The sequence below is a fragment of the Dipodomys ordii genome, unplaced genomic scaffold (assembly GCF_000151885.1).
Source record: "Dipodomys ordii isolate 6190 unplaced genomic scaffold, Dord_2.0 Scaffold56, whole genome shotgun sequence".
Classification (NCBI taxonomy): domain Eukaryota; kingdom Metazoa; phylum Chordata; class Mammalia; order Rodentia; family Heteromyidae; genus Dipodomys; species Dipodomys ordii.
The window spans coordinates 8,839,331-8,852,731 of record NW_012267272.1 but is presented as its reverse complement, the minus strand read 5'-3'; the positions used below and the strand labels follow the sequence as shown (position 1 = coordinate 8,852,731).

The window sequence follows — 13,401 nt, the reverse complement described above, 5'->3', positions numbered from 1 at the left end:
CTTTCTTTCTTTCTTTCTTTCTTTCTTTCTTTCTTTCTTTCTTTCTTTCTTTCTTTCTTTCTTTCTTTCTTTCTTTCTCTTTCTGTGTTCAGTAAGCGTGAAACACTAATTTGCAGGCAAATTTACATTCCTAAAAGTACTGAGAACTTGAGTGCTGGCAGGAACACATCCCAGTACAAGGGCTGTTTCAGCCAAGGTTTCACTCTGGAAAGCCCTAGCCCTCACACGAACTTGACAGATGGGAAGGAAAGAATTCTGGGATTATTGGAAAGAGTGATCTCATCAGAAGAACAGAAGGAACCTCAGCTCGTCTTTGAGTATCCTCTCTTCTGCCTGGGTTTACTGTCCTCTCTGTTTGGCTCTGCTCTGAACATAGGAATAAGCTTTGGCTGCATAAATATGCTGAGCCCAGATGTCTCCACTCTGCCCAAAGTTAACAAATGGCTCTAATGGAAAAAACATGGGCTGGGAAAAAGATCAATTATGACACAGGAATAGCAAGCAACAGGAATGAAAGGGGTCACATTAAACCGAATCATTTACAAAAGCTTTTTATGTAAGGTAGTCTTTCCCATTTTATATATCGTAGAGAGTTTGAGAAGAATTGCATGATTCCTTCCCTCTCCCCCCCCCCATCACAGACCATGCTCTCAACCCCCTCCCCTTGAACCCAAAGGCTTTGAATTCAAAGGCTTTCCATGAACCTCGCCACCAACCTTCAGGACAGTATCTGCTCAGGTGCCGAAACCTTCTAAGACCTAGGTATTCCATTCTTTTAGCCTTGTCTGTATCACCAGCTAAGACTCCATCCTATGTAACCCCACTCTCACATTCTATCTACTTTTTCCCAAGCATGATGACCTTTAAGGTCTCATGAGGAGCCGTCTACTCTTTTCTCCAACATAGATCTGGAGGTTTGAGAAAATGGGGTTTCCTGCTTCTTTATTACCCATGTGTTGCTAGGGCGGTGTAAGCTTTCAGTTACCCCTTTATTCAGACCTCGGTCCCTGACAGCCACCAGACACAGTGTCCCCTGACACTGCAGCTGCGGCTCCTTTGGTACTGTGACAGGGAGACTTAGGCTGTCAGCTTCAGGACCTGCACCTGGGTCTCACCCACCTGGTCCCCACTGCCTCTCAGTCCTTTCAGCCAACCCAGGAGACAAGCATAGGCTTTCAGAGACTGATAGAGACCAGGACGAGGAGGAGGAAGATGCAGGCAAGACCAGAAGTCCATGCTGGAAGTAGCTGTTGGGGAGATTTTAGCACAGAAGCCAGAGCTACTCACCAAAGTAGGGTGAACCCCCAGAAAGGGATTGAGACTGCAAAGGAAAAACAACAAAGGAGAAGAGAGGATAGATAGGGAAAGCAACATAGTTACTAACACAGTAGGGGTGAGGAGAGGCCCAGAGAACAAGGAAAAGAAGATCTAGATGAAGCAGGCTTTGAAACCTTACCGTGGAGATCTGAAAGGAAGACAGAAAGCAGCAGACGGGGCGAGCTCCAGAGAAGGTATGAGAGGGCATACGGAGCTGGGTGGGGAGGGTTTGGCTCTTCTGACCACCAGTCTTCTACCCATTCCCTTCCTAGGCCATTTCAGGCAAACATAGACACACTACAGTCAAGAACAGAACCCTCTTACCTATGATGGTGAGCCTGGTGCCAGCCCCGAAGTAGAGCGGTGAATTAGAGTCACAGCTGCAGGATGCCTGGCTAAAACCTAGTCAAGGTCCTCAGCCAGGGGAGCGCCAGCCTTAGCTCCCCAAGAACCAGCTAACCACCTCTCTGCCTGCCTGCATGGCTCTGGATTGACGGAATCCTACCAGGAAAAGTGCCGAGGGATCTTACAGAAGCTAGTGGGCAGGAGGATGTGGCTTAGAAGAGGACAGAGGCATGCACAGAAAAGAAAAAGAGGAACCCACGTCGGGTCCTATAGCTTACCTAGGACAGCCAGTTGAGTCCCTTCTCCAAAGTGTTGGGCCTGATTGTTACACAGTACAACAGGAAGGTGGCAAACCCCAGACTAGCTGCTGGAGTCGTTCCTTCCAGAAGGAAAGGCCTCACACAGAATGCAATGGCTCTGATACCCTCTCCACTGCCCTTCGTCCCTCTTTGAGCTTATAACCTTGACTTTCCTCTCATTTTGGTCCTCCTGAAGGAGTCCTCTTGCTCCTCCATCTTCTCACTATATGGTACCCAAAGAAAACATGTACATACCCAAGACAGTCAGCCTGGATCCGCTCCCAAAGTACAGTTTTTCATTACTTACACAGCATTAAAACCTGGCAGGAAAACTACCTCCTGCTGCCTTCTACTCCTTCCTGTCCACAACCATCTGCTAGCTCTACCTCATTCCTTGGGAAAAGTTTGTCTCTGGGGAAGGGACAGATCAGCAATTGCACAACTGAAATGTGGTCAGAAGCCAGTTTGTCCCGATGGGATCCCCCAACCCTCTCTCGTGGGTTCAACTCTTCTCTGTACGAGAGAACTAGCACGTCTGTGATTACAACAAAGCCAGAGAACTTGCCATCGATTATGGCCAGGGTAGGTGCCCCATCAGGAGATAAGAGGCGGACAACATGACTGCTTCTTGTTAAGCCCATGGACCTCCTGGTAGGATGCTAGATTTGGCATACCTGCCCATGAACTATTGGAGGATGGAGACTTTTCCCTTCTTATCCACATCAGAATATAAATGTCAATCTTAATAACAAATACATTTTAACTAAGCACCCACATTAGATCTTCCTCTGATTCTCAACCATGACTTACCTACCACAATGAGCCGGCTTCCCTCCCCAAAATGAAGGACGTTTCCAGAACACAGCCGCCCAGGTCCACCTCAAAACCTCCCATTGTCTGCTAAGCCCAGCTGGGATTTAGGCTGGAGTTCAAGAATCACTTCTCTTATGCAAGACACAGTCCACTTCCAACACTTCCTGCACCCTTCCAGAAAATTCTGAGGATTCACCAAGGCAAGGAGTGGGAGACAGTGTAGATTCTTAAGAAATCAAGAGTAAGGGAAGTCTTTCCAAAGAAGCTCTGCCAGGAAAGAAGATGGAGAATACCGCAGCTCGTTAATTATCCCCGCTTCCCTCATCTCAAGGGACCAGCGGCAGTCATAGCACGTCACCTCCATCTTCTCTCCCTTGCCTGTCTTTCACCACAGCCTCAGCCTGGACCAGACTCTCTTGACCCTTTGGGGTTGACTCAACCTACACAGGGAGTCTCGCCTGACCTCAGCTCCAGACTGAGGTGATCTTTCTTTTAACTGAGACCAAGGAGGTGATATTTCCCAGATCAGAATCCAGCCTCATCACCCTTTACCCAGAGACCCCTGGCCTTACCTACTACGGATAGCCTGGTCCCTGAGCCGAAGGTGTAATCGTAATTGGCACATCAGAATGCAGCCACTCCAAAATGGACAATAGAGTCCTACTTTTACCTTAGAAGGGACCAGGAAATTTACTTGGAAGGTTTCTTACCTAGAACTGTGAGTTTGGTGCCTTTTCCAAAGAAAACTTCAGTATTCACACAGTGACGTGGGACAAGGAGGAAAATCAACTCAAGGTGTGGAGAGAAGATGCCAGCTGGTATCTTGAAGACAATGGGACGAGAATGTTTCTGACCTCTGAATCATGGGACCAGTGAAGCATACAGAGTCCCATCCGGTGAGACCTCAACCTCTGTTTTGAAGTATGCTCCATGCAAATTTTCCCTATCTGAGGGTCGATCAAAGGGATGTAAACCTGCAGAGAGCAAGGTCCCAGATCCTGGACTGGAACATGCATCAAAAGCTGAGGTAGCTTGGCTTTTTCCTGAGTCCTCTGTAGAACTGACCACCTCTGCTATGCTTTCCCACTGTCCTTGTTCTGAGTTAGTTGGGGTTGGAATGAAGTGTTCTCCTAGCATCCTTCATCTACAGGACCATTTGAGGCATTCTTCTTATGCTTGGGTTCTCTGTCTGGGAAGCTCCAGTTCTGGTCTAGGCCTGTCTTTGTTCATGATCTTGACCTGGCATGACCAGGGACAAAATTGAAGCACCCAGGACCCAAATGCACCTGGGCCTGCTCACTCAGGAGCAAAGTGGAGGCTCTGTGGATGTTGGGACAGGCAGAATGGTTTTTGTAAAGGCTTCCCATGGAATTGAATCACCGTGGCCCCCTGTCCCCACAATGTTATAACTTTGTACAAAAACAGCCCCTCCCACAGGTCCACCCCTCAAAGGCTGGAAGAAACCACCAGCTCCCCTTTGAAAGGTGCTGCTGCTCCTGTTCCTTTGAGAGGAATGGAGGACGGGGCAGGTAACATCACCTTCTCTTTTGTGAGAGGTGGAGGCGGGGCTGGAGCTGGCAAGAGGGCCTCTTCTCCTCCCTGTGTGTCTTTAGAATATTCTTAGCTTTTTGATCTGTGTGCTTTTGCAAGGCTATCTGCTGAAGGGGGTGCTCTCTTCCCATCCCCCACCACCTTTCTTACTCCAAGCTGTCGTCACAGTAGAGAGGTACTCTGTCAAGAAGTAGCAGCCTTCTGTCTACTTGGCTCTTCTCCTAATCTATGCATTACTTGTGGATCATGCCTTTCATAAGAGAAGAAGATCCTTTAGTACCCTCACTCTATCCATTTGACCAATCCTGAGCCTTCTATGATGATCATCTGGGGTCCAGAGTTATCTGGTGAAATGGCCAGAGCCATTGAGAGCTGAAGACTGTTCTTGATATAGGCAGAACGAGAGTGCCACTTTTCAAGAATAGGTGTGGAATGAGAGAGGACATCATGTCTTCTCATTGTTGGCCTCAGTTGGCTAAAGGAGTTGGAAATGATACCTAGGGAGGCTGGGAAGGGAGACACATAGTCTAGGAAGCATTTGATTGAATTGCAAGCATACATGGTCAGGTCACAGGCTTTCCCTTCTCCTTCCTGAAGGGGAGAGATATCTTAAGTCATTGGTAGATATTTCATTTTTCCAGCGCAAGCTGACTCTGAAATTTAGCCTATAGCTAAGTAGCATGGATCTCTTTTTCTCAAATATTGTTTCCTTTATTGTCTTTCAAGCTAGGACTCAGTGTTTTATTTTTATTTATTTATTATTAATAACTTTTTTATTGTGAAAATACTGTACAGAGGGATTACAATTATAAGAGCAAGGTAACGAGTGCATTTCTTATCACGCTTTGTTGCCTCCTCCTTCGTTTTTCTGTTACCATCCCTGCCCTCCTACCTCCATGACTACACTACCCCCCTACCCCCCCACCAAGGTTGTAAAGTTTGTTTTTCGACATAGCATCTTGTACATCTCATTGTTGCAGTGGGTCCACTTGTATCCCTATTAAACAATTTGTTTTTTTCCCTTCCCCTCCCCAGGACTCAAGGTTTTAAAGACAAACTTGACTACATCATGTTGACACAGTAAAGTAGAGAAGTTGAAACAGAATCCAAAGGTTAATGAAAACCTGGGAAATATGTACAACTCTCGCTCTCTAGAGCTAATCTTCTTCTAGTCAGCTATCAAATTAATAGTGACAGAGCTCACAATACTCTTTCATAAACCTGAATAAAAAGTCAATCCAGCATCCAGAATATAATAAGGACACTTCATTACTTCATTGAATCACATAGCTTATTTTATTTTTACAAAATTGCGTATCAATTTATTCTCTAAGAATAATTTCCTTTTACTCTTCTAGCATGGACTCCCATTTCAACTGGGCCTTACAAACTAATACTGCTCTGGGCTCATGAGTCTGATGGTGAAGTTTTCCCCTAGTTCTGCTCTTCCAGGCATTGTGCCTGACTGCACACGGAGGATTTCTTGTTTTGTTTTGTTTTGTTTTTTCTCTACAAGGAGCTTTGACTAGCAGGAGAGAAAAGATTGAGATCATTCACCAGCCTGAGCAGCAGGGGGCAGCTTTTCCTTATTTTTCCATTGACCTAAGTAATTGCAATCTGGGCTTGGCCACTAGAGGGGGAAAGAAGAATGCGTAGAGCCCTGGCTGGGGCCGGAGGAGAGGAGCAAGGTGTAAGGAAAGACGTGTCAGGGAGACACATATTTTAAGTACACACAATTTTTTTTTAGTTGATAATTTTTAAAAATTCGCAGCCAGGGGTACCTGCAATTCTAGCAATTGGGCAAGTTGAGAATGGGAGGATCATAGTTTGAGGCCAATTCAAGCAGAAAAGTTCACGAGACTCCTTTTTTTTTTTTTTTGGTCGGTCGTGGGGCTTGAACTCTGGGCTTGGGCGCTGTCCCTCAGCTCTTCAGCTCAAGAGCACTCTACCACTTGAGCTATAGCGCCACTTCCGGTTTTCTGGTGGTTTATTGGAGATAGGAGTCTCACGGTCTCTCTTGCCCGAGCTGGCTTTGAACCGCGATCCTCAGATCTCATCCTCCTGAGTAGCTAGGATTACAGGCGTGAGCCACCAGCGCCCGGCTACGAGACTCCTTTTTAACTGATAGCTGGACACAGTGGCATGCAACTGTCATCCAAAGCTCCATAGGAGGCTGAAATAGGAGGATGTGGACGAAGGCCAGCACAGGCAGAAAAAGTCCCCGAGACCCTATCTCCACAAAAGGAAGCTGGATATGGGGCCCATACTTGTAATCCCACCGAGAATGACAGGAAGTCTAAATGTTGGTGGATCGAGGCTCAGGTGCACACTCTAGCCGGAGTGAAGACTTATCCTAAAAATAACCACAGGAAAATTAGGGTTGGAGATGTGGCCCAGTGATATTGAGCCAGTCTAGCAACTGGGGTGCCTTAAGTCCAATGGCCAGAACCACCCCCTCGTCCCAATATAATTTTATCAGAGTACATTAGTGGGACTGTACTAGTTTCAGATCTTTTTTTTGGGGGGGGGTCCGGTTGTGGGGCCTGAACTCTCGGCCTGGGTGCTGTCCCTCAGCTCTTCAGCTCAAGGCTAGCGCTCTACCACTTCTGGCTTTTTTCTCTTTGCTTATGTAGTGCTGAGGAATCGAACCCAGGGCCTCAGGCATGCAAGGCAAGTGCTCTACCACTGAGCCACCTTCCTATCCTTAGTTTCAGATCTTATATTTAGGTCTTTGATGCACTTATAGTCGATTTTTGAACAGGGTTAAGATAGGGGTCTCCTTTCAGTCTTTTGCAGGTAGATAACCAGATTACCCAGCACCATTTGTGGAAGCAGCTTTCTTTTCTCCCGTGTGTATATATTTTTTGGCTCCTTTATGAAAAACTAGATAGTTGTAGCTGTATGGCTTTATTTCTGGGCCTTTTATTCTTCTCCTTTAATCTTCATGTCTGCTTTAGGGCCAGTACTATACTTTTTGTTACTTAGTGGTATATTTGAAACCTAGTATTGTGATATGTCCAAACCCGATTCATTTTGCTAAGAATTATTTTTGCTATTAGGGATCTTTTATGCTTCTATGTGAATTTTGGACCTTGAGATTTTTGATGTGTGCTGCTTTGAATCTGTAGCTTACATGGGGCAGAATGGTCATTTTTGTGGTATTCATTCTGCCAGTCGGTGAATATGGGAGATTCTTCCCAACTTCTGTTATCTTCTTCAATGTCTTTAAGGTTTTATAGTTTTTATTGTAGAGGTCTTTTATCTTCTTGGATAAGTATATACCTAAGTATTTTTACTTCTTCAAGGCTACTGTGAACAGGATTGTCTTCCTGATTTCTCAGCCTATTAATTGTTGCTATATAGAACATTTTTGTTTAATGGCCTTGGGTATACCAACAATGGGTGACTGTATATATGAACTATGGTTATTCAATGTGATAAAACTGACTGTGGTACAAATTGTTTCCTGCCATAATCAAAAGATGCTGTGGTCTTGCCAATCATGCCAAATATTAGCAGCTTCAGGACCAATTAATTCAAGAAGATTCAGAATGCTTTCAACATGGATCTTCTAAAAGGTATTTGTCTGAAGAAGGTAGACCCTCTTTCTCTCTCTCTCTCTTTCTGTCTCTTCCTCTCTCCCTCTCTCTCTCCCCCTCCTCTTATTGTTTGGATTGTGCCATATCATCTCAATCCATTCTCACTGGTTTGTGTGAATAAGATCTGGTGCTCATCTGTCCTCAGGTGAGCTCTAGGTGACATCAGATTGGAGCGCATTTTCCATCGCAAAGAGGCTGGATGGAGCAGGCAGACACAAGCAGTGAGGACAAAGCCACTTTATTGGGACCAAAGGCCTTCAGTTGGCAGCGATGGTATCTTGAATCCAGTCTAAGTATTTGCACACCTTGGTGTACACTCCAGGGCTGTTTTTCAGGGCACAGCCATTGCCCCAGGAGACGATTCCCTGGAGCTCTCCGCTGCACACCACAGGGCCACCAGAGTCTCCCTAAGGTGAAGATGCCAGTTACCGAAGGGAGAGATGAGGGAGGACACAGCTATGCTCACTGGGAACTTAAGGCACTATCTAATCACCCAGGCAGCATTCAGTTTTTCTCCTGGTGACTCTTCAGCTCTTAACAAGGAGCTTATATGTAGTCAACTATGAGCCTTCTTCACTTCTCAATGGAGCCACTGTATGAACTTACACACTAGGCCTGACCAAATGAAATCCTTTAAGTGCTGCTTGTGTGTGGGGTCTGGGTACTGTTTGGGGTCTTGGTATGGAAAGGGGTCAAATCACCTGGCAGGAGTCCTTGCCTCCCTCCAGGAAGCCAGCGCAGACCATGTTGTTGGTGATCTTCCCAGGGTAGGCGGCTTCACACACACTCTGGTTCAGCAGGGGGGCATACAGGCACTGTAGCAGGGATGGCTTGTAGACTTTGAGGATTAGAAGTATGTGTCAAACAGGGGTGGGACCAAGAATCCACTGCTGAACACCAGGAAGCAGTAGCATAGAGGACTCCCAAAGCGTAAGCCAAAGAAGAGACAATAGCTTTTAATTCCCAGAGTGATGATGTCTGACTCCACATGCTGGGATTAAGACTAGGCCCCAACTCGTTGGGACACTGCGTCTCTCTGCCACCCACTACAGATCGTTATGTGGCAGCTTCCACTGGAAGTGAATGGAATCCAAGTCCGTTGTCTTCTTTGTCCTGGAAAGCAGTGGGAAAGAGGGCGGAGGGTTCTACTTACCACCCAATCTCAGGATGTTGCCCCAGCCAGAGATGAGGCACTGGGTGCCAGCAGGTGCGCAGGAGGTGGGCAGGGCCACAGGGGCCACCTGGGAATTGAGGGAGGCAGGCGAGGAGAGCTTGATCAGCATGATGTCATTGTCTGCAGACTTCCGGTTGAAGGCGGGGTGGGGGATGATCTTGGCAGCCTCAATAAACTGCTCTTCTCCCTCAATAACTTTGATGTTATGCTCTCCCAGTCGCACTTGGATGGAGCTGTGGGAAGAGGAGGTGCATTGGAGGCTGCCTCTCTGTTGTATAAGGATCCCAGGTAGTCAGGCTGGCTTTGGTGAGTTGGGAGGGGACCCAAAGCAAAGCACAGGAGCCGCATACGGGTGGCAGGCAAGGGCCACTGTGAGCCACAGACTATTTCTGCCTCAGAGTTGAAGGGAAGATGGGAGGGACTGCCCTTGATGATCACTGCTCCATTTTCTGGTCAACAGACCTGCTTCTAGGATTGAGGACTCAAGAAAGCCACTCAACATTCTTCTCCTCTTCCCTGGCTTTGCTCTTACCTCTGGTAAGCCCCATCATTTTGTGGGATAGAACCCAGGGGTTCTAGCAGCTTGTGGAGCATCTGCAGCAGCCGCCTCACCTAGATCCTCATCAGCCATTCACCTTCCCACCACAGACCCAGTGAATCACAGTCTAGGAAGTCCACGTGTCCCATCCCTTCTGATTGTAAATCCTTCTGGTGTCACTGGGGACATCAGCAGGAGAAAACTGTAACATGTTTTGCCCTTGACTTGGTAACTGAACTACTATGAGACACAGGGATTTATATTAGTTGAAGGTCCCTGGGAGCCTTTCGCATTTTGTTTTTGTTTTTTAAATAACAAAAGAATGCCTCCCTGCTTGTCAAGACTATGGCCCTTGTGGGTTTAGGGGGCTGTTTGGGGGCAGATTATAGGTTGATGGGATTGTGTCCCTCTTCAGCCTCAGCTCATGTAAGAGAGCTGTTGTTGCTCCTGTTCTCCAGCCCCCCCCCAAACCCTGCCCCGTTGTCTTAGAACTCCTCTCTTATCTGGACTCACATTTCTCAAATGCCATGCTCTAGACTGCAGCCAAGGGCCCAGCACTTACGGCCTGTAGCAGTGGGCTGCAGACACCACCCACTGGTCATGGATGAGAGAGCCCCCGCAGAAGTGGGCACGGCCATTGTTCAGGGACACCTGGTAGGGGAGAGAATTCTTCCTGCAGGTGTAGCCGCCCACGATCTTGTCATGCTTATTAAGAGGGACAGCAGCTTGCAAGGAGATAGGAGGAGAGAAGCCAGTTCAGCAGGCGCTCGGAGCGCGCGGAACCCCCAACCCTTTAGCTATTTCCTAAGGATCACAGTGCCAATAAGCAAGCAGGCAGCAAGGATGCTCAGTGGGGCTCACAGTGTATAGTTGTATGGTCCACAGTGTATAGCCCACTGGGCATACATGTAGAAACCTTGAAGGGTTGAAATGTTCTTCTGGGGGGGGGGGCTGCAGCATCAGGGCACACTCAGAATGCAGGGTGGGATGCCTTCAGAATTTGGTGGTCTCATGCACTCAGTGCTTTTGTCTGTGTTTCATTCCTCGAAACCCCTAGTTGTTGTAGTGTCAGATTATCATGATGTTTGGACACAGTTAGAAAAATGTCCTGGCCACACAGGCCTGCCTGTACCTAGCGTCTTCCATATGGCAGATCTTTGCGGTCAGGTACTAACTAATAAGAGGGCAGCTCCCAGACACCTTAGGACAAGTACAGGGAGGCTCAGGCTATTAACCAATGAAAGAAATGATTCCAAACTTTGGCTGTCTGTACAGGAATCTTAATAATACAAATACAGATAACCCATTGCTGTGTAACCAAAACACAAATAACCCGATACACAGGTTGGATCCTCTGTACACGCTTTCTTAATTCCAAGGATGTGTACCCACCAGCATTACATTTTTTTGGGGGGGTCTGGTCATGGGGCCTGAACTCTGGGCCTGGGTGCTGTCCTTCAGCTCTTCAGTTCAAGGCTAGTGCTCTACCACTTGAGCCACAGTGCCACTTCTGGCTTTTTTCTTTTTGCTTATGTGGTGCTGAGGAATCGAACCCAGGGCCTCAGGCATGCAAGGCAAGCGCTCTACCACTGAGCCACCTTCCCAGCCCCCAGCATTACATTTTCTACCTCTTATATTCATTTGAGGTGAAAAACAGCTAGCCTAGGTACAGCCTAGAGCTGGTGCAAACACATACAGGCTGCCCGGTGCATTCTTTTTTGTTTGTTTGTTTGTTTTTGTTTTCGTGAACAATTTGCCCCCGAATTCCCTTCTCAAGCCACTAGGAAGACAGCTCTAAGTTAGATGAAGGATGGACAGTGTTGAGAGTGGGCTCAAGGGAAACCAGACTCGTATGGAACTCAGGAAGGTGGGAGGGGAGAGTGTCTGGGAAGGAAAATGGGATGGAAGTCCGCTGGCAGACGGTGAGAGAAGGCAATGATGGGAAACCCAGGTGTTCCAGGCTGAAAAGGACCAGGGTCTGGGGCGAATCTCGGAACTCACCAGCAGTTCCCACAAGGACCAGGATCAGGAGTGCACTCATGGTGTCAGGGTGGCTGGTCGGACCGTAGTGCTTTGGCCTTTATACCTCCAGCAGGGAGAGGAGGGTGAGTAGATCTGTCACCGCTCCTCCCGACAGGACACACCTGCAGCTTTACCCACTTCAGAGTCTTGCATCAGCTGTGATATCTTTGGTAACTCTGTGGACAGGTGACCTTCAGGTGATAAGGAAGCTTATCTCCTGAGGACAGGGGGAGGACAGCTGTTTCCTGGGAAGTGGCTGGAGCGGGAGGAGCAGAGGCATGTCAGACCTTACCTACATAGAGCTGTGTGGTGGGGAGGGAAGTGAGATCTAGGAACAGGGAGAATGGATGGGGTTCTTCCAAACCCTCTGACGTCCTGGGGTTTTGTATAAGTTATTTGCAGAAAGTCCTGTTATTTTTGTAACAAGCTTGGCTATACAGAGTCATGCATCCACAAACACTAGAAAGAAACAGAACTGTGAAATGTATGGTTTGTAGTCATGAAAACTCTTCAGTCCATACATGAGGTAAGTCAGACTATTGGACACCTAAAATTTCAAGACAGTAGGTGATGATAAGGGAGGTACAGAGTTCCTCAGGAGTCTGGCTTTTCCCAGTTCTCTTTTTCACAAAGGTTCATGAATAGCCATTACTTTTTAGTAGAGAGATGAAAACTAAGTTGGAACTGATAGCTAAGGGGTAAAAAACCAATACCCTGTACCTCTTTGCCTCAAAGCCAAGATGCTTGCACCTTACATTGACTATAATCAGTCAAGGGTGGTTATAGTTTCCCTGCACACTATAATCCGCACTGACAGTCCTAAAAACTCTCCCACAAGGGTTTAAAATTTTCACACAATGATTGTTTTTTTTTTAATTTCAAAACTTATTGCAAAGCCACATCAGAATAAATAGGTCAATTGAACTTCATCAAATTTAGAAACAGTTGTGTTTCAAAGAACCCCAATAAGAAAATAAGACTTCATTCAGAATGAGAAAAAGTATTCACAACTTGTGTACTTGTAAAGAATTTCCATCTAGCATAAAAAAACTCATAGCAATATACAAATGGCCAATAAACACATGCCAGTGTGTGCAATATTATTAGTCACGAAGGGACTATAAATGAACATTGCAATACTTTTTAAAAATTGAGCCTTTCCCCATTTTGTTGGGGATATAAGATGATGTGGCTGCTTTGGAAATAGTTTGACAGGCCGCTGTAAGGTGAAAATGGAGATTTGACTTACTGCAGGCACAAGAAAATTGTAAACACGATGTCTATAGTAGTTGTGTACCTGAACATTCATAGCAGAACTTTTACCAAAGTAAAAACAATCCAGGTATCTAACCATCAAGTGATGTGTGTAAATTAAATGTACATTCATTAAAAAGAAATATTGCTCAGCCATAAAAGGGAATGAAGTCCTTACGAGTGCTACTTCATTCCGTATGGGCAGTATCATTTACCTTGAGTTTCATTTCAAGAACTGTTAAAAGAAAAAAATTAAATGAAGTTAGGTAATTATGTATAACAACATACTGTAAAAACTGGAGTATATTTAGTAAATGTTTAATTGTTTAACTTTTTGTAAAGATGATGTACAGAGGGGTTACAGTTATACGAGTAAGGTAATAAGTACATTTCTTTTTTTTTATTGTGAAAATACTGTACAGAGGGGTTACAATTACATGGGCAAGATAATGAGTACATTTCTTATCAAGCATTGTAGCCTCCTCCTTT

General features: G+C 46.2%; 2 protein-coding genes and 1 long non-coding RNA gene across 3 annotated transcripts in view; all 3 read right to left on the bottom strand.

The window, feature by feature from the left end:
* The window catches only part of LOC105989525, a 5,579-nt gene extending 1,451 nt beyond the window's left edge, over positions 1–4,128 (bottom strand). The window contains exons 1-2 of the long non-coding RNA XR_001175248.1: positions 3,485–4,128; positions 2,772–2,958 (exon numbers count right to left, since the gene is read on the bottom strand). This is a non-coding gene — a long non-coding RNA (uncharacterized LOC105989525). The remainder of the gene's footprint in view (positions 1–2,771; positions 2,959–3,484) is intronic.
* Positions 4,129–8,170: 4,042 nt separating this feature from the next.
* Positions 8,171–11,699, bottom strand: LOC105989515 (anionic trypsin-2-like). The gene is made up of 5 exons (XM_013021601.1): positions 11,638–11,699; positions 10,199–10,361; positions 9,078–9,331; positions 8,626–8,762; positions 8,171–8,331 (listed from the first exon to the last, which is right to left on the bottom strand). The coding sequence occupies exons 1-5, from the start codon at positions 11,675–11,677 to the stop codon at positions 8,182–8,184; spliced, it is 744 nt and encodes a 247-aa protein (XP_012877055.1). The 5' UTR covers positions 11,678–11,699; the 3' UTR covers positions 8,171–8,181.
* LOC105989486 (anionic trypsin-2-like) lies at positions 8,182–11,677 on the bottom strand. The gene is made up of 5 exons (XM_013021576.1): positions 11,638–11,677; positions 10,199–10,361; positions 9,078–9,331; positions 8,626–8,762; positions 8,182–8,331 (listed from the first exon to the last, which is right to left on the bottom strand). Exons 1-5 carry the CDS (start codon positions 11,675–11,677, stop codon positions 8,182–8,184), a joined length of 744 nt encoding a protein of 247 aa, XP_012877030.1.
* Positions 11,700–13,401: the final 1,702 nt, after the last annotated feature.